At 47.5% G+C, this 22,435-nt stretch overlaps 2 protein-coding genes across 3 annotated transcripts in view; one reads left to right on the plus strand and one right to left on the minus strand.

The window, feature by feature from the left end:
* The window catches only part of LOC118079474 (interleukin-36 alpha-like), a 44,919-nt gene extending 36,006 nt beyond the window's left edge, over positions 1 to 8,913 (plus strand). Inside the window, exon 6 of the transcript XR_009556818.1 lies at positions 8,845 to 8,913. The gene's annotated coding sequence lies outside the window, so the exon portion shown is untranslated. The remainder of the gene's footprint in view (positions 1 to 8,844) is intronic.
* Positions 2,809 to 22,435, minus strand: part of LZTS1 (leucine zipper tumor suppressor 1) — a 42,401-nt gene continuing 22,774 nt past the window's right edge. The window contains exons 2-4 of one of the 2 annotated variants that reach the window (XM_060268452.1): positions 16,861 to 17,342; positions 13,469 to 14,293; positions 2,809 to 9,314 (exon numbers count right to left, since the gene is read on the minus strand). In XM_060268452.1, the coding sequence (XP_060124435.1) occupies positions 8,646 to 9,314; positions 13,469 to 14,293; positions 16,861 to 17,205 (1,839 nt within the window). In that variant the 5' untranslated portion in view covers positions 17,206 to 17,342 and the 3' untranslated portion in view covers positions 2,809 to 8,645. Of the gene's footprint in view, positions 9,315 to 13,468; positions 14,294 to 16,860; positions 17,436 to 22,435 lie in introns of those variants that run through there. The other variant, XM_060268453.1, reaches the window with a different exon arrangement.

A 22,435-nucleotide genomic window follows, 5' to 3' on the forward strand; every position in this document is an offset into this window, starting at 1 on the left:
CGCAAATCTCTGGGGACATGTGGAGAACTGAAGGTATGACTGGGGAAATGAGAAGCTGCAACTGAAAAAGACAGATTCATTCATCCCTAAGTCACAATCAAAGCAATTTGAACGGCAACAGGAAGGACTCGTGGCAAGCTTTGGCACTGCTGGGCTCCTGCTAAGATCCACACCTGTTAGGGGTCCATTGCTAATCCTTAGAGCTTCCTTGCACTCCTCCTCCTCCTCCTTTTCCTCCTACCTGTTTCTTCCTGTTCACCTGCCCTCTCCACGAGAGTAAGGGACAAAATGAACAAGGTGGACCAGTACCTTCCACAACCTTGACACCTCTTGCCTCCTCTCAGAGTTGGTGCAGATATGACACAGGAGAGGCGCATAAAATGAGCCGCAGAAACAGAGAGGAGGAAAGAGAGGTGAAAAAATATAGGCTTGAGCACGTAGCCAAAGGGCCCCTCAAAATCTGAAAAGGGCATAGGTTTTTAAAGAAGGATGGAGTCCCCATCACAGCATACTTTTAATATATGCTTATGAAATATGGCGCAGGGGGAATTCCAGTCCATATTAGAAGTGGTCTAGATGTGGGACGGTCATCATTCTTATGTATCACAGGACAGTTGTGTCTGGCTTGTAATGCGTATCAGAGCTGGTGAAGGACCAAATGGCTGCCCCCCCCCAAAAAAACACACTGACCAGGCTAACTTACACGGAAGCTGACTTGAAAGCATAGACACCAACTCTATGGGGCTGAGGACACCTCAGGAAAGTATGTGGGGATGGGGATGAGCTCCCCCTTAACTCCTGAGGGGCCGGGCCTCCTTGGGGCAGGTCTTGCAGCTTCTTCCCGATGCATGTGACATCACACGCGTGCGTCACACATGTGAAGTCACATGCATGTGACAAACCTCCCCCCCCAATGTTAGGTGGAACTTGATGCCTCTGCTTGAAAGTGAGGCTTGGAGGGCCACATTTGGCCCCAGGACCCTCAAGTTCCCAACTCTATTTGAGAGGTACGTCACACATTTATTCCCATTTTGGAGATGAGGATAGGAAATAGTGCCTATACAAAAGCAACGCCACCACATGCGACTGCCGTAGTACCCAGTGCTATAGTGCACATTTGCTTAGAAAGCACTACTCTTTAGCTTCATTGGTAAAACGGGACTAATCATGGTGGCCTCTCAAATTCGTTGGGAGGGCAAGCAGAGTAAGAGAGCAATGCATCCTTGGAATGAAAAATGGTATGAAAATACTAGTGATGGTGGTTCTAGGTTCACACCCAGGGCGAGAACTTGCACACAAGACTTGAGGCTGTGCTTTACAGCTGGGAACATGTGCTCCAGGTACAGATCGGCTCTTTAAGTGGAGATGGCTTTAGACTCACATAGGTGCTAGGGCAACATTTGTAGTAGCAGTAGGGCCAGCAATAGAGCTCAGCTACACAGCAGCAGAAAGACAATGCCCAGATGGCCTATGCCAGGCATCCCCAAACTTCGGCCCTCCAGATGTTTTGGACTACAACCCCCATCTTCCCCGACCACTGGTCCTGTTAGCTAGGGATCATGGGAGTTGTAGGCCAAAACATCTGGAGGGCCGCAGTTTGGGGATGCCTAGCCTATGCTGTGGTGCAGAAGTGCATGGATCGGCTGAATGTTGGCTAGCATTTCAGTAGTAAACTGCCCAGTGGATTCAGATATAAATTGAGCCCCGTGGAGAGAGGGACCACCCTTGGGCGCAATCTGGGTTCTTCAGCAGGGATGTGTAGGGCTCATTTTCATCTTAGGGCAGGGTGACGTAGCATATCGACCCAAATACAGCCTTCATACAATCCAGGGTGGGCTTTTTGGGGAGGGGGTGTGTGTGTGTGGCTATATTTGGGTCACTACAGTATTTTCTCAACAAATACCTGTGTGTTTATCAAGGCATTGCAGTTGTGGGAGTCTGGCACATTTCTAGTCTTGGAGTACAGCTGTGTATGTGTGAAAAGCAATTGGGGGGGAGGTTTAGGGAAATATTTGCACAGAAAGTTAGTGGGTGGGGAAAGGATTAAGTTCTCCCTCTCACGGGTCCTCTCTAGCATAATGTTTATGCAATGTTAATGAACACAGGGTTAGGAGCCTGCATTGTCTCAAGCCTTCAGGAAATGAGGAACGCCATTGTGTTCAGCCTTCTAATTCAAGGCCTCGTACACTGCAAAAATGCAGAGCTCTAGAAATCACTTGCAAATTAAGGTCTGCTTCACACATTACAGGTTAAGCAAATATGGAACATGAGTATGGAGGGACACCATGCTCAAATTGACTATCCACATCTATTTTTCTAGTTACAGGTAGGTAGCCATGTTGGTCTGAGTCGAAGCAAAATAAAAAAATTCCTTCAGTAGCACCTTATTGCCCTTCAGCTCTCTATATTGGACAAACAGGCCAAACCCTACGCCAAAGGATAAATGGACATAAATCTGACATCAGGAACCATAAGACTGAAAAACCAGTAGGAGAACACTTCAATCTCCCAGGACATTCTATACAAGATCTCAAAGCAGCTGTTTTATTACAGAGAAATTTCAGGAACAGACTGGAAAGAGAAGTTGCTGAATTGGAAATCATTACCAAGCTTAAAACCATGGAAGCACCTGGGATGAATAGAGACATCGGATTCTTATCTCATTATGCATGATCAAGCTTTCTTTAGCACCTCAGCCCAGGACTAATTGCAGCCATCAGCAGCCATTAACAGCCATCTCCAGGTTTACCACTCCCATCAGCCCACCACCCATTCCCACCCACCCCCACCACCCTCTGTATATATATAGGGTCTGACACTTCTGTTTCTAGTGTATCTGAAGAAGTGTGCATGCACACGAAAGCTCATACCAAAATATAAACTTAGTTGGTCTTTAAGGTGCTACTGAAGGAATTTTTTTATTTCACATCTATTTTGTACCATATATGTGGCCAATGACAGCTTTCTGGCATCTCTCCCCACCTCTCATTCTTAAAATTACACGAAGCTCTTAGGTGCTAGTTTTAAAACCGGAAGGCTCTAATCCAGGCATCCCCAAACTGCGGCCCTCCGGATGTTTTGGCTTACAACTCCCATGATCCCTAGCTAACAGGACCAGTGGTTGGGGAAGATGGGAATTGTAGTCTAAAACATCTGGAGGGCCGAAGTTTGGGGATGCCTGCTCTAATCCGTATTGAGGGGGATCAGAGGTAAACTAGAGTCCAACAATTTTTTATAGAAAGGGAAAAAGTAATTTCCTATGGACTCCTTGCAATTCTTAATGGCATGAATCCTGATTTTGGAAAGCAAATGGGAACAGAAGGAATACAACAGACTGCGGCCTCATCCTTTAATAACAAGGAAGTGGGGAGAACTGGGGAGATGGCATCGCTGTGGACTTGTTCCCAGTCAGGATGTTTTCCTGCGAATGATCTTCAAGGCAACTAAAAACCACCACCGGCTTGCAAGGCAGTTTCTGCTAGTCACAAATGCTACAAAGAATGCTATAGTGACCAGCTGAAGTTCTAAGTAAGAATTATTTGAAGATGTGTATAACTAAAACCTGATGGGTGGTTTTCTTTACAAAAAGAAAAAGCAGCCAGGGTGGTAGAGGGAGAGGATAAACAGCACAAATCTATACATGTCTACTCAGAAGTTATTTCCATTCGAATGGAGAAGTGGCAGAAAAGAGTGCTTCGCTATTTAAAAAAGTCTGCAGCCTCTTTCCCTCTGCAGAGTTCGAAATACATGCTTGTTAAGAGTCAACATGGTTAGGAAGCAGCTGAGGGCACATTTGGAGCAGAAAAGCAATGAACATACTACACTGCAAAATTCTGAAAACAAGCTAACCTGTGACCCTTTGATGCAGTGGGATGCTGGTGTGGAACCCTAAACTGCGGTTACTGTTAACTATGGTTTGTTTAAGCAGGGCATTTTAATAAATCACGGCTTTAAGTTTACCTGTTCAAAACAAATCATTGTTGAGATTAACAATGGGTTCTCAGGTTTGGATAATGCACCAAGTTGCAGTCAATTAAAAACAGAAGCAAAAAAGCCTTCCGATCTCCTTTCTAAGACTCAGTGTGCCTCACCCCCACCACAATAAATCATACTTTACTGTGGCATCCAAACACAAACAATGTCAACTCACAAAAAATCGAGGTCAGGGAAGGGAGCCCAATGTCTCAATGGAAAATGGAAATCACAATCAAAGAAAAAGGGGTAAAAAATATATAATAATAATAATAATCTTCTGCAAATTCCTGTCATTGTTTTTTGTGTTCTTCGATATGAAGACCACAACAGCTAATTTACCTGGCCACACTGTTAGGGTCATGTGTTTATTTTAAAGCAGTAGTGGAGTTGCTGTCATTGATGCATTCAATATTAAAAACACATAATCACCACTCAGATTTGAAATAGTCAAATCATCAACATTCATTGCCATTGCCACTGCCAAGAGATAGCAGTGAGACTGTGGGAATGAATGTGTTCTCAAGAAGACTTCAAAATATTTGTACACAATCAACTCAAACCACTGGTGCTGATGGGGGTGCAATGAAGGGAAGTGGATAGATCCAATTCTTTTACATGACAAATTATTGCTGTCTTTTGGAAGGATCTGCTTGTAGATGCGGTGGAGCATGGAAGCAAACAAACTACGGTAGGCTTCTTTAAGCCACCCGTTAAAGGGACCCCTGACCATCAGGTCCAGTTGTGACCGACTCTGGGGTTGCACACTGATCTCGCATTATTAGCCGAGGGAGCCGGCGTATAGCTTCCAGGTCATGTGGCCAGCATGACAAAGCCGCTTCTGGCAAACCAGAGCAGCACATGGAAACGCCGTTTACCTTCCCGCTATAGCGGTTTCTATTTATCTAATTGCATTTTGACGTGCTTTCGAACTGCTAGGTTGGCAGGAGCTGGGACCAAGCAACGGGAGCTCACCCCGTCGCAGGGATTCGAACCACCGACCTTCTGATCAGCAAGCCCTAGGCTCAGTGGTTTAGCCCACAGCGCCACCTGGGTCCCCCTAAGCCACCCGTTAAGTTTCCTAAAATGTTGGTGCGGGCTAAAGATCTTAATGTGCTGTGACCAAAAGCTAGGGAAGCAACGGGTAACGGGAAACATTTGAAGGGAGCACCCGCTGCCTCTTTCATCGTTAATCCCTCGTTCCATTACTTATAGAAGGAAAATGCTACAGGCACTACACTTTTAGAAAAAAATAAAACTGCACCATGTGATCCAAACACAGGCCACCTGAACACTGTCAGTATTCTGCAGGAGAGAATCAGGAGCACACCCGAAATTTAGGATCGCACAATTAAAGTTGATTAAAGCACTCAGTGGCCTGAGTGTAACACATCTACTTAAACACCCACCCGCCTCCCCAAATTGACTTTTTGTAGTTAGGAAAGTGTTGGGGGGAATGCACTGGCAAATGTGGGATAAACAAACAATTATTACCACCAAGTAAGCAAATCAGGATGAATTCAGGACTAATGCTTATTGTTGTAGAATCTCCTGGCAAAGAAATCAGAATGAATGTTCAATGAAGACCAGACATAGCCTAACCTCTGTTTAGGCAAAAATCATAACGGAATGCTCAATAAACAGGTCATTCATCTGGAGGAGCTGAGCTAAGCCTTTGGGGCAAAAGCAAAATTGTACTGGAGGTGTTCTGCCCTCTTACAAAAGATGCCTTTCAGGCTTAAATAAGAAAACAGGCTCCCAGTTTAATGATGTCTACCACCAGCTGGTCCCCTGCCCTTAGGTGAGGTAGATGGAGGGGAGGAGAAAGACATCAGGCAGGCACTGGGGAAAGTTGATCGGATCAGCAGGATATGGCAAGCAGGCTACACCAAGCCACTCCCACTCAGAGGTAATTAACCCCATGGGGTCACTGGCGGTTCACCGGGGAGCAGGCTGGTTTTGAGACTGCAATTAACAATGCAAATTTTGCTAATCAGAAACATATGCGCATAAACCCAATTAGCTGGCTGGGAGACAGGCAGAGAAGAGGGGGCAGTAACACTGCCAGGGCTTCGTGTTCACAAGCCCAAGAGCGATGTTTTAAATCACCACTGCAAGCTGAGAGTGATCTGCAGAGGTTTCCCCCCGCAGAGGAGGAATGGAGGAAGCAAAAGACTTTCCACTTCTATCTCAAGCCCTAGGTGCTGACTGACATCTTTTCTATTCCTCCAGAAAGTCGAACAAGGTGGAACGTACCATGCAGGGCTGCCAGGCTGCGAGATGTTTGCTGTACGTTTCACAGCAGCAACTAGCAATGGAGGTGGAATTCAATTTAGTTCACATTTGAAGGGTAACCTACCTAGTTTGCGCTTTTATAAAAGGATAGGTGAACTGAGACACAGCCTGCCCTGTGTCACCCTGGCAACCGGCAGGCTCTTTCCACAGCCAGTGGGGCAGAAGCAGGTTCTCTGCTAGCTTGTACGTGGCTGGTTTGGGGCTCTCTTGGGACAAGGAGCTCCATACAAAGGCAGAGAACTTACAAGGGCCTGTCTGGAACAAGTGCTGATTTGATTGTTAACTGGTCGATTCTTTTGCCCCTGAGAAGAAGAGAGGTTTAAACCTTTTGATCCAACTGATTGTGTTTCCATTATTAAAAACTCCACTTTGCTGTACCAGTCTGGCCCAGTCCTTCCTCCGTCCTATTCCATCTGCATTTCACAGCTCCTGGGGTGTCTCAATAAAGGAAGGGGTATCCCCCCCCCCCCCCCGTGGGTTCAAAATACCCTTTGAAGGTCATACCTGCACACTTCATTTAAAGCTGCATTATCCCATTTTAAGCAAGTCTAGCTTCCTCCAAAGAATCATGGAAACTTTAGTATGTTATGGGTCAGGCATCCCCAAACTGCGGCCCTCCAGATGTTTTGGCCTACAACTGCCATGATCCCTAGCTAGGGGGACCAGTGGTCGGGGAAGATGGGAATTGTAGTCCAAAACATCTGGAGGGCCGAAGCATAGCTGCCAAGTTATCCCTTTTTAAAAGGGATTTTCCCTTATGCTGAATAGGCTTCCTCGCGAGAAAAGGGAAAACTTGGCAGCTATGGGCCGAAGTTTGGGGATGCCTGTTATGGGTGATCAGAGTTGTTAGGAGATGCTCTATTCTCCTCAAAGAGTTCACCAGGTTCACCAGGAAGAAGGGTTGATTGTTAAATCACTCTGAGAACTGTAGCTCTGCAGGGGGAATAGGAGTCTCTTAATAACTCACAGGCTGTGAGTCACAGCACCCTTAACTACAGCTTCCAAGATTCTCTGGGGAGAACCATGACTGTTTAAAAGGCGTAATACTGTTTGAAATAGTGCAGATTGAACCCTATTGGCAAACAGGCAAACAGAAGACAGGTAATGCGAACAGTAAACACGAGATATTTGCCAAAAACAAGCCTTCCCAAAAACTCCATAAAAATATTCACATTTTTGATAACTGAATATAAACATTCCCATTCAACACACACACACCATTTCAGTTCCCACTCCCACGTTAAATAAAAATAGACTTCTCTCCCAGCTTTTACCTGCTCATGGAAGAGGCAATGCCAAGCAATGCCAAGGAAGATCTGCTGGCTGATTTGCCAGTTTATGGCTTCTAGTAGCCTAGAACACTCGCCCATTACTTTGGACAGGAGAAGTATGCTGGAGAAAGAGGGTTCTCCACGGGCAAGCAGTGGAACAGGGTTGCCCTCTCCCAGATGAGAAAACACAAAAATGCCTTACATTCCGTCTGATCCCCAAGTATCTCAGAATCCTATTGCTATCCTCTCTGAGGCAAAGGACAAGATGTATTCTTGTCTCCGTATTCCATGTATAGTGGGCAGGCAACTGAATTTTGCTTCAACTGTGGTGTCTTCCACCACACCTGAGGGCAACAGGGCACCTTAGGAGCTGCAGGGCAGGCTGCCTGGCACACACAGCTCTCCACCTCTCCTGGCCCCCCAGCATCTGCAACCTGAGGCAGATCCCTCACATTGCCTAATAGTAGGGCCGGCCCTGACCACTTACGTATCCCTGGTCAATAAGAATTTGCAGGATAATGCTGACAGCCTGTTGTGATGGACTCTAACAAAGGAACAAGTGGCCAAATCCTGCGCTTCCCCCCTAAAAAAGTTTTTTTCACATGGCAACAGAGAGGCTCGTGGGGTATGAACAGGCCTCATCCCATAGTTTAATGGCTGCAGGAGAGCTATAATGGCATTTGCTATGGCTGGCACTCCCAGGAGCCCTTGGGAACTGATATCAGGGTCATGGGCAAGAAGCAGTCACCTGTGGTAATTGGCATGGAGATTATTGCATATTCTCCACTGAAAGCAGCAGCTGCTCTGATTCTATCCTGACAGAATGGTCAACTGGTAACACACCCCCACTTCCCTTTTTATTTCTCACTGGGATGCTCTAGTCGGGATAACGCTCCCAGGAGGAAGCATTGGGCATGACAGGGTTGGGATTGGTGCCTCACACCATTAACATGTGGCAGGACAACAGCTAGTGATCCATTTTGGCCAGGCAAAGGACCTCAACCAAGAAAACAGGTGGTTCTCCTGGACTGTACACACACAATCTCCTCCCCCCCCAGTTGAAAGATGCATCTCCTCTCCAGAGCGGGCCAAACGACGCAGAACCCTTCAGATTTCAGTGGCGATGATGTCCTCATAAGGGACATCAGTTCCATGGAGGTCAAGGTCTAAAGGCTCTTTGCCATCCTCCCCTGCAGCCAGTTGCTGGAGCATCTTCTCCAGGTTCTGGTTCCGTTTGTACATGTGCAGGTAGCTCTGCTGCAGCTGCTTCTGGTAGTGGATGACTTTCTCTTTCTCCTCCTTCCAGGTCTGCCGCTCCTGTTGGAAGCCGGTCGTCATCTGCTGGTTGCTATCCTGAGCCTCCCCCAGCTCTGCCTTCAGCTTCTCCACTTCCTGCCATAGGGCTTGCGCTTCCTCCGTCATGCTCCCCTCCAGGCCCGCGGAAGCTGCCCCACACTTCATCTGCTCCCTGAGGATGGTGAGTTCCGTCCGCAGCTCTGCAATCTCCTGCTCCAGCAGGTTCACCTTCTCCCTCAGGAGCTCTGACTCGTTCTTCTTGCGCTGGAGCTCGTTCTCGCACACCTCCAGCTCCATGGCCTTGGCACGCAGGGAATCTTCCAGGTCCTGGATTTTCATATCTAGCAGTTCCATCTTTGCCCGGACATCCTTCAGTTGAGCTTTCAGGTTGAGGACCTCGTTGGTCTTGCTGTTGAGCTCTGTCTGGGATTCCTTCAGCTGCTGCTTCAGGAGAGAGATTTCACCAGACTTCTGGCACACCTGGAGGGAAATACGACAACAACAGAAAGGGTGTCACCCAGGCATACCTGCCAAGTTCCTGTGGGATAAATAAGGGACCGGACCTGAAGTAGCAGACCGGAGATAGCGCTGCCGCCATTTTGGAACTGGGCGGAGCATGCTCAGAAGCGACTTTTGATGCTGCTTTGCCCAGTTCCAAAATGGCCGCCATGCCAGAAGTCACACTGCAGCCATTTTGGAACTGGGCAGGGCTGCATCAAAAGTCACTTCTGAGCATGCTCAGCCCAGTTCCAAAATGGCCGCCGCGCCAGAATAAGCCGGGAAAAAACAAAAAAATCCGTTTTTTTCAGCTGGGAACAGTTAGAAAAACGGGGGTTTCCCGGGGAATACGGGAGACTTGGCAGCTATGCACCCAGGAATCAGCCTTCCTGAAGCCAAAGCTATGGTGCAACTAAGTTTAGCGTGGACAAGCAGTGATTATGCTATACATGAAAATAAGATTAGATCAGGGTGGGGAACTTCAGGTTCAGAGGCCAAAGGCAGCCCCCCTGGCCTCTCCAGCTGGCCAAAAGATCTCTCTCAAGTCACGCCCCCTCTCCCCAGACCACGCCCCTTCCTGGCCCTGCTTCACATCCAAAGTGTTTTTGCCTGGCTGAAATATATCACTGAATTCTGATAACGCCTTTTGCTTGCTTGGCCAGAGGACAGAGAAGGGTACAGTATGTGTATAAACAATCCCACTGCACAAGGGTAAATTCAAGTTGTTCTTCCCAATTTTGCCTCGTGTGGCCCCTGGAAAGTTGGGTTGTAATCGTGGGAGAAGTTCTGTAGAGCCTCCTAGGAGACAAACTCCATGTAGCACCCACTGAGTCAAGTGTTTGCTGCCCGCCTATTTGTTTAGGCAGACATTTCATTGTGGCTACCTGCTTTCTGAACTATTGCGTGGTTTCCTGATGTCTCCAGTGTTTTTAATTTCTTTTTTATTGTTGAGTTTCTGGTTGATTGTTTTAGGCTTATTCACATCCCACCTTTTTCTCCAAGGGGGTGCATGGTTCATTAATGTGTTGTGAACAGCTCTGAGATTCTTTCGTTAAAATATAAAGTGTTGTAGAAACCAAATGAAGAAGAGGAAACCTCATTGGAGAAAAAAACCGCCTAGACACACCGTTGTGGCGACCGTTAACTGAGGTTTAAGATGCCATTTGGAGATTACCTTATGTACCTGAGTTTCTAATGCTGCTTGCATCCCTGGATGAGGGAGGGAGAGAGGTTTGTGTGAATGGGTGTAGAGACTAGTCTCCTGCACACAGGTAAAATTTACATTTGTTGCTCCGCCTACTTTTGCCTCAGGCCCCGCCCACCATTGGCCCGCTGGGAGGTTGCCTAGAAGGAAATGTGACCCTTGCAGTTGAGTAAGGCTTCCTGCCCTAACTTAGCACCAAACTGCCTAATGGCAGGGCCGGCCCTGACCAGTGTGTATCTAACTGAACGCAGTGCTGTGAGGCAGGCTAGGCTGACAGACTCTGTTTCGAAAAAGCAAATTAATACGATTTTGAACAGTGGAAAATGGATAAATAGAGCACTTTCCCAGTCTACTCCCCCCCCCCCCGCCCCGAGGGGCAGCTGAAGTCCGTGCTGCATAGTTCTTTCAATGGTTAAAATTTCAACAGTGCTGCACAGTAACTTTCTTTTTTAATCCCCTTTTTATTCTGGGAATATCATCTGGAGATGGTTCAGCCAACAGAATCAGTAAAATTGGGGTAGAACAGGCTTCCTCAACCTCGGCCCTCCGGGTGTTTTTGGCCTACAACTCCCATGATCCCTAGTTAGCAGGACCAGTGGCCTGGGATGATGGGAATTGTAGTCTCAAAACATCTGTAGGGCTGAGGTTGAGGAAGCCTGGGGTGTAAGAATACAAAACAATTACAAGAAAAAATCACACCCACACAGAAAAGCCACATTTTAATCCATTCAGGTCTTTATTCTGTTTCTTCCACCTAAACCAAATATTCTTTGGATTTTAAACTCTCCTGGTAAAAGGCAGTCAAGAATTGAAACCGCCAATAAGAATGCTGTCATGTCTAGACCTTTTAAGACGGTACCGTGGGGTGTGTGGAATCGTCAAAATGCTACAGCATTTGTTTATTACATTTTGATGCCACCCTTCTGCCAAAGACCTGAGGACTACATCTCCCATGCCTTTCCCTTTATTCTCACAAAAGTGCTATGAGGTAGGTTGGGCTAAGAGACAACTACTGACCCAAGGCCACCTTCCCAGTTGAAGCCTAACCCTCTAAAACAGGGGTCCCCAGACTTACCGTGCAGTGGGCCGGTGCCCGCCGCGCCAATCGCGCGGCGGGCTGGAGGGCAGGGGAGTGCGCGCGCAGCGGGCCAGAGGGCGGGGGAGTGCGCGCCCGTGCGCATGCGCATGCGCACACGCACACGGGCGGGAAAAAACGCCGAAAATCGCTTGTGCGCATGCGTATGGGCCTCCCCCGACCCGGAAGTGCATCGGAAATGACGTCTTCCGGGTCGGGAGAGGCCCATACGCATGCGCACAAAGGATTTTCGGCGATTTTTTGCCGATTTTTAAGATCGTCGCCGCGCCGCGCGCCGTAAGAGCGGGCGGCGGCGGGGGTCGTCGCGGGCCGGATTGGGAGGCCGATTGGGCCGCATCCGGCCCGGGGGCCGTAGTTTGGGGACCCCTGCTCTAAAAGCATTACATTTTCAGTCCGCCAAGCACTGCATTCTCCAAGCACTGAGCACTTCTAAGCACTGCATTCTCAATTCAACAAAAGCATCTTAAGAGACCTAAAATTTAACTTTAGATTGGGTGGGTTTTTTTCAGCCTGAGGGTCACATTCCCTTCTTGGGAGGCTGCATAGCAACTGTGGGAAAGGTAGATGGAGCATAGACTAATTATTGTACAGTGAATCAAAAGTTGGAGGTTTCTAAAGACAAGTGTGTTTTTAGAAGTGTGTGCACCCACGGACCACAGCTCTCCATTTGTCTTCCAGGCAAGGCAGAGATATTATCCCAATACAGGGGCATATTCCAGCCAGGCAAAAGCACAGAAGGAGGGTGTGGCCTGAAGCCAAATAGAGGGGACTGCCCTCACCCATTTCAGATCTTTGCCATTTACAGCCCTCACCTTGGGAAATTTGCGTGACTGCACAAAATATATTTGGGTAACTGAACTTGGATGCAGCAATCCTAACATTAACCCCAAGTAGGACTGCTTAAGAACAAAGTGATCTTTAAAGAAAAGGCCTCCTAAACTATGAGATGATGTGTTTGGTTTCATTATGTGGGAATAGCAGGCAGTTCTCGGGTTCTTTTTCAGAAAGCAAAGACAGTTAATTCTGCCTATGTTTCAAGTTCATGCATTATAACATGAAGGCAAAATGCAGGTGCTTCATCCATTTCAACTTGGCCTGCATATGACTTCTTGAGGTATGTCATGGATTTGTAGAACATGAAGCTACATTAATTAATTCAACCACTCCCTAAAATCAACCTTTTTGGTGAAGCCTTTGGCACAACTGCCTAATTCTCTGTCTTGCTATAACTCAGCCAAAGGATGTGTAAGGGGAACCACCACATGTTGCTTCTCTGTTAACCCCTGCCTCTGTTTCTCTCCTCTTCTAGGTTGAAGTTTGTAAGCTCCTGGGGGCAGGGACCTTCCCTCTTGAACTCCGTTAAGCTCTGTGCACACTGATGGCGCTCAACAACTAGCTCTTTGTTGAATTATGAACCTCTAGTGCTCTCCTGATTTTTTGTTCCAATGCAATTAAATGACTGCAATATTTCATCCCAAAAAAGTAACCAGCAAACTTCCAGCACACCCACTGAAGTTAATGGACCCAAGTTAGTCATGTCCATTAATTTCAGTGAGTCAGCCATGAGTCCTCTTGGTTTCAACCCAATGAGAGTGATGGTGATGATGATAATGAAGATCACATCAACGAAAGAACTGGCAATGTTTCCTACAATTCCTTTTATGACTGTGACATAACAGGAAGAGGTCCTCGTGGCCCTTCACTTCATCAAATCTGGCCCTCTTTGAAAATGAGTTTGGACACCACTGCTTTACTCCCTCTGTGTACCCATGTGCAACACATTCCCACCCCATCGCGGCGCAAGCTTTCCCCTATTAGGACGGAGCTGAGCCTCACCTCCCACTGAGTCTCCTCCAGCGCGGGGGCAAAGTTGGTCTTTTCCTTCTCATAAGACCTCAGCTTGGCCTCCAGGAGGTCCTGCTCCTTCATCAGGTTGGCCAGTTCCTCTCGGAGCTGTTGCTTCTCCTGCTGCAGCTGGAAGACTTGCAGCTGCAGCAGCTGCTGTGCCCTGTGGCTCTTCTGCGACGTCTGCTTGAGCCTGCTGTTGCATTTCTGCTTCAGCCCTTCCATCTCGTCCCTGCAGCGCCTCTGCTTTTCCTCGTAGCTTTGGCAGGAGGTGATCTCCTTCTCCTCGAAGCTGCACTGCAGCTCCTGCAGCTCCCCCTCCCTCTCCAGAAGCTTCTGCTCCAGCTCCTGGATTGCCGACTCCTCCGTGGAGATCGGCGAGCGGACGCAGGAGTTCTTCTCGCCGGGGTGGGGAGGAGCAGACATTTTGCCAGGGTTCAGGATCTTGGTTCCCCCATCTGAGAAGGATAAGGCCTTCAGGCTCATCATGTTACTGTCCTGCAGGATGGCGCACTGAGTGATGTTCAGGGCAGAGCCCCCAAATCGGCTGATGGGCCCCACGGGAGCGGCAAGGGGGTCCAACTGGTAGCTGCTGGCTGTACTGTGCGTGGGGAGGCTAGACATGGAGTTCCTTCCCGAGTCCGACAGTCCTCCGGAGCACAGAGCAGGCTTAGCATCCAGATCCTTGGCTTTCTCCTGCGATTGGAGCTTCTGGGGAACATGGTTGCCGTGTTCTGGAGAAGAGTGGAGGACTGTGCTGGAGCGAGGGAGCACAGGCTTGAAGGCCGTGGGCCTCGTAGCACTCTTGTCAGTGGCCTGCGGGAAAAGAGAAACTGGATAATTACTGGGGGTACGGGAACTGGCAAAGATGACAGAGACAATTAGGAGACAGCCAGACCAAAAGTTCAAAAAGGAGTGGGAAATTTATAAAGAATATTTAAAAAAACAGTGCCCTCAAGTTAAAACGTGGACATGCTTTGATTTATTTTCGCAAACCACAATATGGATTCAAAATAATATACCGTGTTGGTTTTTTCTCTCTCTGCTGTGTAAGTATCTGAAATATTTTTCCTTCTTTTTTTGTGCATTTGTTGTTTCATTTTTTATTTTTTTCACTTTACTTTGTTTAACTGAAATATTTCCAATAAAATATGAAGAATTAAAAGGAAAAGAAATATTTTTCTAATAGCTCAAAGACGTTAAACCCAAATATTTAGTAGTGGAGAATTCGATAAAATGTGCACAGTATGACACGACTGATTGCTTGATTGCTTTTAATCAGGAGTGGAAAATAGTTTTCAGATCAAGGCCCACATTCCTTTCTGGGCAATGACCCAAGGGCCACATGCCAGTAGCGGGTGAAATTTTGCCTTTGTGTACTAGACTAGTCTCTACCGGCACTCGCACCCACCTCTCTGTTCTCTATCCAGGCAAGCTAGAGGCATTATCAGAGTTCAAGAACACGTCCCACATAGGCCAAAACATTTTTTGGGGGGGATGTTTAAAGCAGGCCCAGTGTGGTGCATGACCTGAGAAGAATTCCAAGGGCATGGAAGGGCCCCTGGACCTGAGGTTTCTCAGCCCTGTTTGAATGCTACATGCTACATTCAAACAACTGCAAAGCTCTACTTAGGAATTGTAATGATCTGAATTCTTGTAAATAAATAAAGGCACGACAACCCCACAGCATGCACTTCCCTTCCACTGTACAGATCTTAAGGGAAACACTAAAGGCACGGGGTTAGCTGGAGGAGGGGCTCAGTCTCGCTGTCTTTTCTCCCTGGAAGGGAGTCGCAAGGCTAGCAAGGAATGGCTGTGAGCTGCCCTGCCTGCTGGTGGTGGTGTTGTTGTTGTGGGCACCAGGGATCTGCGAGCGGATCCAGTCCTCAGCTGCAGGATGAAAGACAGTTGGCCGGTGGAGGGCCAAGGAGGAAGGGGAGCTATAAAAGAATAGCCAATAAAAAGGGAGAGGAACAGTAGATGACTAAGAGAAGAGATGTGGAGTGTTTGGGAAGGGGTGAGAAAGGTAGTCCCCTAAGCAAAAGGCAGAATGGAGTCGGGGGGGGGGGGCGGGGAGCAAAGGATGCAGTTTGAGGCAGTAATGCTTCTGAATACCAGTTGCTGGAAGCTACAGGAGAGAGGGCTCGGATCCTGCTTGCATGTTTCCCACAGGCATCTGGTTGGCCGCTGTGAGAACAGGATGCTGGACCAGATAAGCCACTGGCCTAAGTTCTTAGGTGTAATGTAAGGAATGAGCCAATACAGAAAGCCTCAAAGATGCAATACAAAGGAGAGAATGCAATACAGAGGAAGGAAAAAGTGCAGGCATGGGGATCGGAGAAGAACAAAAGAACATAGTTCGAGTCCTGCTGGATCTGGCCAAAGGCCCACCTACTCCAACATCTTGTTCTTACAGTGGCCAGACAGTTGCCTTTGGGAAAACCAAAAGCAGGACCTGAGGGCAACAGTGCTCTGCTAACTTGCAGTTTCCAGCAATTCCTAGCATTCTGTCTCTATGAAAGGAGGCAGAAGAACATAGCCATTTGCTGCTGACTGCAGCCATCAGCCCTGGCACAGAAACCAGCAGGCATGGCGGGACGCCATGTCAGTTGATTAAATCTTCCATTTGGTGGTGGTTGTTTTTTTAAAACAGATTTAAGGTAGACAAGGTCAACACTTTGCTGAAACTAAGCAGGTCTGGGTTTGGTCAGTGCCCAGGTGGATGGCAGCCTAGAAAGAACATTCATGCCACCTTGCATTCCACGATAGAAAAAAGGCTGAATCAATAAATAAAACCAACCATGTGTTGTCGTCAACCATTGGGTCATGGGTCCCAACAACAGCACCACCACCACCATATAAATATAGAGTAACTCCCCACCCACCAAAATGCATTTTGCAATTAAAGATGGGTCCTGGATCTGAACATATTGAGGCCTACTTATCTGAAGGTTGATTGTGCACGTTCGCAAGCACAAATTGTACTACCACTTGACCAGACCACATCTTTACACAAGGATGTAAGAAAAGGTTGGCCGGAACTCTCCAATAATTCACTTAGCCCAGCTTCCTCTTTTGCCACAGTAGCCAACCAGAAGCCCCTAAGCAAGACATCAGGGTAATGGTCATCTTTTATTTCCCTGTGGGAGAGCCTTGGTTCAGAGGCAGGGTCCCTCTAAATGACCAGTTCTTGAGGGAGAACCGTGGGAGACAGTGACTGTCCTCATGTCCTACTTCTGGGTTTCCCCAAGACATCTAGTTGGCTACTGTGGAAAACACGATGCTGGGCGGAACAGACCTCTGGCCTAATCCACCAGGGTTCTTCTTCAGTCAGCACAAGTGAGATCTTTTGGTATACATGGGCCAGGATTCATACAACTCACTAGTTCTATCTGGTTGGAGACTGGCTTCAGTTTGGGTGGCGTCGGGTTGCCATAGTCCACACTGTTCCTCCCAGCCTGGCCTCCCAGCTCCCCCCCGGAGAGTGGGGTGTAGTCTGTCCGGTGAGCCTTCTGGTTGACCTTGATGTAAAAAAAGTCCTCATTCTTGTTGCCTTTGGAGCTGGACTTATTGTGAACAGTTTCCTGAGAGAAGCCAAATTTCAACAGTCCGTCTGAGTATCTGTTCAGCTTCTTCAGGTGGGAAGACTTGCGCAACTTGTACTGAGATGCCCGGCAGTGTTTGCTGTGGAAGCTGTGGCCAGAGATGAGGCTACTGACACTTCCCATGATGGTCCTGGGTGGAGGGCATGCACAGGAGGGAGGGCACCCTGGGTGGGTCTTCTAAGAGAATGTCCTCACTGTCCGGAGAGAAGGCTGGTGTTGTGGTCATAGCAGAAGCCTTGCTGTGCCAAGGAGCAATAAACCTGAGAAAAGGTGAGAAAGAAATGAGGATTGGTGAGAACGGGCCAAGGTGCCTAACATAAGCCCACTCAGAAAACCTTCACAATGGATATGGAGGAAACTTAAGTCCAAGCCCCACCTCTGTCATTGACACATCATATGGCAGGCATCCCCAAACTTCGGCCCTCCAGATGTTCTGGACTACAATTCCCATCATCCCTAACCACTGGTCCTGTTAGCTAGGGATCATGGGAGTTGTAGGCCAAAACATCTGGAGGGCCGCAGTTTGGGGATGCCTGTCATATGGTGTTGGGTAAGTCACCATCTCTCAGACTTAGTATTCCATCTGATAAATGAGAATGGCAAACTTCCTGTTGGGAAGACACCAATGAGTAAGAGATACAGGGTGCTTCACAAAGTAGGGAACCTTTAATGTCTCCTCTCAACCTCAGGAACACAGTCCCTTTGCCTTCCTCAGACTCTGAGTATGAATCCCCAAGGGTGTCTCCCCTGCCACACAGAAGCCAGTAGCTGAGGAACTGGGCAAAGAGCACCGTCAGCTCTGCCGGTATGGTGCTGCCAATTGCAGAACAGGCATTGCTTTTGATAACTTGAAATCTTGGCTGAAGCAACATCCCTTTGTGACTTACAGGGAGCAACAGCCAACTTACTGGGAGCTCTCCATGGTCCTGAAAAGGCTAGCCAGAATTTAAACAAACTGTGTAAAGTCAAGATATATAAGGAGTAACCAAATTTTTTTTGCCCTCTAGCCAACATATTTGATAGTCAGAGATAAAGGGAAGTGTCCACCAGCACCTGCAGGGCCTAACATTGTCCTTTTTTAAAGTGTTATGCAAACCAAAGCACAGCTATCCTTAGAAACTGATTTTTCTCATAAAGTTCTCCAACCAGGCAATGTGTACAAAAATGCATACATTAGTGAAAATAACATACAAAAATGTGGTTTTAGAGGAAATTGCTTTGAAAATTTGTGTATCTTAGGAAAAGGTGCATTAAAAAGTGGATATTAGGACCGAAAACATAAGACTTGAAAAATGAGAAACTAAGAGGAACCAAAGCTGACAGATTTGCCCATCACTCATTGTGGGCAACCAACTTCAATGAACAGTCTGGTGCTGGTAGAGATCCCCTCCCCTCCCCCTGAATCAAAGCTTCATAATCAAAGCTCTAGAGTGAAGCTTAGCCACGGAAGTTTCATCTTTATTCCCAAATAAGCCCCTTGCTCTGCGCTTTCCCTACAATATTCAGCACATGGATGCTGCTGCAGTTCTTAATTACAACTCATGTCTTGTATACCATTCTCAAAGGCAAGTGGCACTATGCACAGTGTGTCATTGCTGTCACTACAGCTCAGCGCTGGTATCCTATATATTTCCCTTTCCCATGGGCTTTAAAGCACCTCAATCGACCCAGTGTGCCTCGGTCATCAACTGGTGAGGGAAAGAAGGACATGCTTTCCTAGTGCACACCTAAAGGTTAAGGAGGGTGGAGCAGAGTTGCAGGCAGGTCAAAATGAGAATCAAAATGACCTCCATTCAGGTGCCTTGGAGAAGGGAAGGGGGTGGAAAGGGGGGGGCGTGCTTTGGAGGCTGATTCATTGCTGCAGGGAGATGGAACGGAAGCCGCTCCAATCACTGCTGCTCACTAAAAACCACTAAAAGCTTTTCTGCTCTCCATACTGTGGGCGTTAGGGAGGCTGTCTCCATTTCCCTGGCAGGGACTGAGCCTTGTTTCTGCTTTCTCCCCCCACCCCCAACGTTGGAATGCAGACAAAATGGCAGTATAAAAAAGAAACCCCCCTTCCTTTCACCACTGTCCCCCGCCCCGCTGCCAGCATCCCACCCATTTTTAATTTTTTAAAAAAGTCTTGTAGGCCTGTTGCAGCTGCAGAAGTCTGTGCGGGGGGGGGGGGAGATAAAGTTTGCAGATGAAGCTGGAAAGGGCGGCTGTGTCTGGTGGCAGACAAGTATCATCAGGAAGAGGAAACTGCAGAACAGAGACCCCCTCTGCTTGCTCATTTTTCGACCTGGTTATGGTCATAGATTTTTCTGTTCTCCACCTCTCCAATCCTCTGCTCCTCACAGCTGTCTCTTAACATGTTCACAGAGGAATAGGGGAGGCTGCCTCAAGACAGTTGGTCCATCCAATTCACTTTTCTTCTTCTTCTTCTTCTTCTACACTAGGGGTAACTAATGTGCCGAACTCCCGTCAAGCCCAACCACCACTGCAAGGAAGCTGCCTTATGTCAGACCATTGGTCCACCGAGCTCAGTATTGTCTACAGTCTACACTGACTGGCAATGGCTCTCCAGGATTGCAAACAGGAGTCTTTCCCAACCCCAGCTGGAGATACCTGCAGGGGTTGAACCTAGGACCTCCTCTTTGCAGGGCAGGTGCTCTGCCACTGAACTGTGGCCCTACCCAGCACTTTTGTCCTGCAATCAGCAGGTTGCCCCTGGTTGACACAAACCGTCAAGATTTCAGGCAGGCGTCTCTCCAGGCCCTACCTTCAAATGCCAAGGACTTAACTTGGGGCCTCCTGCATGCAAAACAGATGCTCTACCGCTGAGCTGAAGCCCTTTCCCTTAAAGCTTACAGTTGTTCACTAGAATGGACAGTGATGGTTTCAGGTTCTGAGAAGTCCCTAGGTGGGCTTCCTGTTTAGGGAAAGGGGAGATACTCTCTACCTGAAATCCTGGAATGCTAAGGCCAGACAGTGTACACAATACTCAGGTGGATGTGCCAAAAGGCTCTCCAAGGCACCACTCATATTCTCCCTCTGGGTTCAAGCCTAGGGTTGCCAGACTCAATAGAGGACAGGACTTCTGTGCCTTTAATTGCCCTGCTCTCTTTTGAGTCTGGAATCCTTAAAGAGAAACCAGCAGAACCTTTGTTTAATTTCCAACCATTCAAGCCACTCAAAGTAGGCAGAGCACAAATAAAGTAGAAGATGGGGTTTCCAACTCCTCATTGCTTACATCATCATCATCATCATCATCATTATTATTATTATTATTATTATACTCCCCTATATCCGGAGGTCTCAGGGCAGTTCACAGAAGAAAATCAAAATATAAAACCACAAAATACATCATCAAAATAAAAACAACAACCCAACCCCCCCCCCATTTTAAAAGGGCATAGGATGCAAATCAGATCAACCAAAGGCCGGGTTAAAAAGAAACGTTTTTGCCTGGCATAGCTGCCAAGTTATCCCTTTTTTTAAGGGATTTTCCCTTATGCTGAATAGGCTTCCTCACGAGAAAAGGGAAAACTTGGCAGCTATGTTGCCTGGTGCCTAAAGGTGTATAATGAAGGCGCCAGGCAGACTTCCCTGGAGATAGCATTCCATAGACGGGGAGTCACTGCAGAGAAGGCCCGTTCTCGTGTTGCCACCCTCCAGATCTCTCGAGCAAGGAGACACATGAAGAAGGGCCTCAGAGGATGATCTCAGGGTCCAGGTAGGTTCATAGGGAAAGAGGCGGTTCTTGAGGTATTGCAGTCCTGAGCCGTTTAAGGCTTTATAGGTCAAAACCAGCACTTTGAATTGGGCCCGGGAACTAATTGATAGCCAGTGCAGTTGGACCAGGATCAGTGTAATATGCTCAAACCAGTGAGCAACCCAGTCGCTGAATTCTGCACTAGCTGAAGTTTCCGAACCGTCTTCAGAGGCAGCCCTACCTATAATGCATGGCAGAATCTAACTTTGAGGTTACCAGAGCATAGACAACAGTAGGCTATCCCTGTCCAGAGAAGGGCGTAGCTGGGACACCAGCCAAAGTTGATGGAAGGCACTCTGGGCCCTTGTGGAGGGCAGGTGAAAAAGCAGTCACAGCAAGGGTGGCAGTGGAGGTGGCCTCAGCAGGTACCCAAGGATGCTCACCTCCTGTGTGTCATTCTTAATCAATACATTGGCTCCAGTCGACTTTACTTCAGATTCAGCATTTGACAGGTGACATTGCTTACACCAAGGATCACTGCACCCAAGGCATGGAGGCATGAAAACAAGCACCCCCTGTGGTGGCTGTCAATGGCTACTAGATGCAATGGCTATGTTTGCCTCTGAATACCTGTTGCCTCCTCACAGGTGGGGAGAACCAGCATTAGAAATATCTATGCCAATCGGCAAACGGCACCTTAAATGCAGGTTATGGTCGTCACAACTGAATGTCCAGGTGCCTTTTTTTTTGCAGTAACATTTATTTATTTTATTTTATTTTATTTTAAAGACCACTTTATATTTCAAAGAGGGGGAAAAATCTCAAAATGGTTTGCAACACATTTTAAAAAATCAAATAAAAAAATCCAAAATAAAACGAATTGAAGCTTTAAGGAAAATATTCTTCTCTAAGTAGCATTTTGCTTTCCCCGTATTTATTCCCCATATGTATTTACCTACTTAATTTATAGAACTGCCCCATGGGGGAGTGCTCTAGGAAGCCAGTGTGCTGTAGTTTTTAGAGCGCCACACTAGGAGCTGGGAGACCAGGGTTCAAATCCCCACGCAGTCCTGAAGCTCACTGGGTGACCTAGGAGTCAGCTGCAGCCTTCTAACCTACCTCGCAGGCTCACTGTTGGGATTAACTGGGGGGCGGGCGGTTTGAACCACGTATTCCTTGGAGGAAAATAAATGCAGTGATCAAGCTCTTCTGCTTACTGCTTAAGAAAGCTGGAGGTGGAGATGCCAGTTGCCGACCCGCCATCCAGAGATCTCTACATGGTCGCAACAGGACCTGCACCAGTCGCAAAATGCACCCAGCACCTGGCTAATTTCTAACACTGGTTGGCTGGGAGGACAGCATCCTGTACTGAAAGGTCCCTTGGCGTGCTCCAGCAGGGCTCTTATGCCTTTTTATAATCTCTTTTATGTGATTGAATCCCCTGGATTTTTGTTTTATTTGCCCTTAAGTGGTTTTGTTTTAATGGTCTTGTTTATTTTTCCAGATTGTATACCTCTTAAAGAGATTTCTAAAATACTTACGGTAGCAGTCCACAAATGCTTTTAAATAACAGAAAACAAACCTAGCAATGGCCATGGTCCACAGACCATGCTATTTCCATCATACATTTCCCAGCCCTGGATGGAGATCGTTCTC

Source organism: Zootoca vivipara, chromosome 15, assembly GCF_963506605.1.
Source record: "Zootoca vivipara chromosome 15, rZooViv1.1, whole genome shotgun sequence".
Taxonomy (NCBI): Eukaryota; Metazoa; Chordata; class Lepidosauria; order Squamata; family Lacertidae; genus Zootoca; species Zootoca vivipara.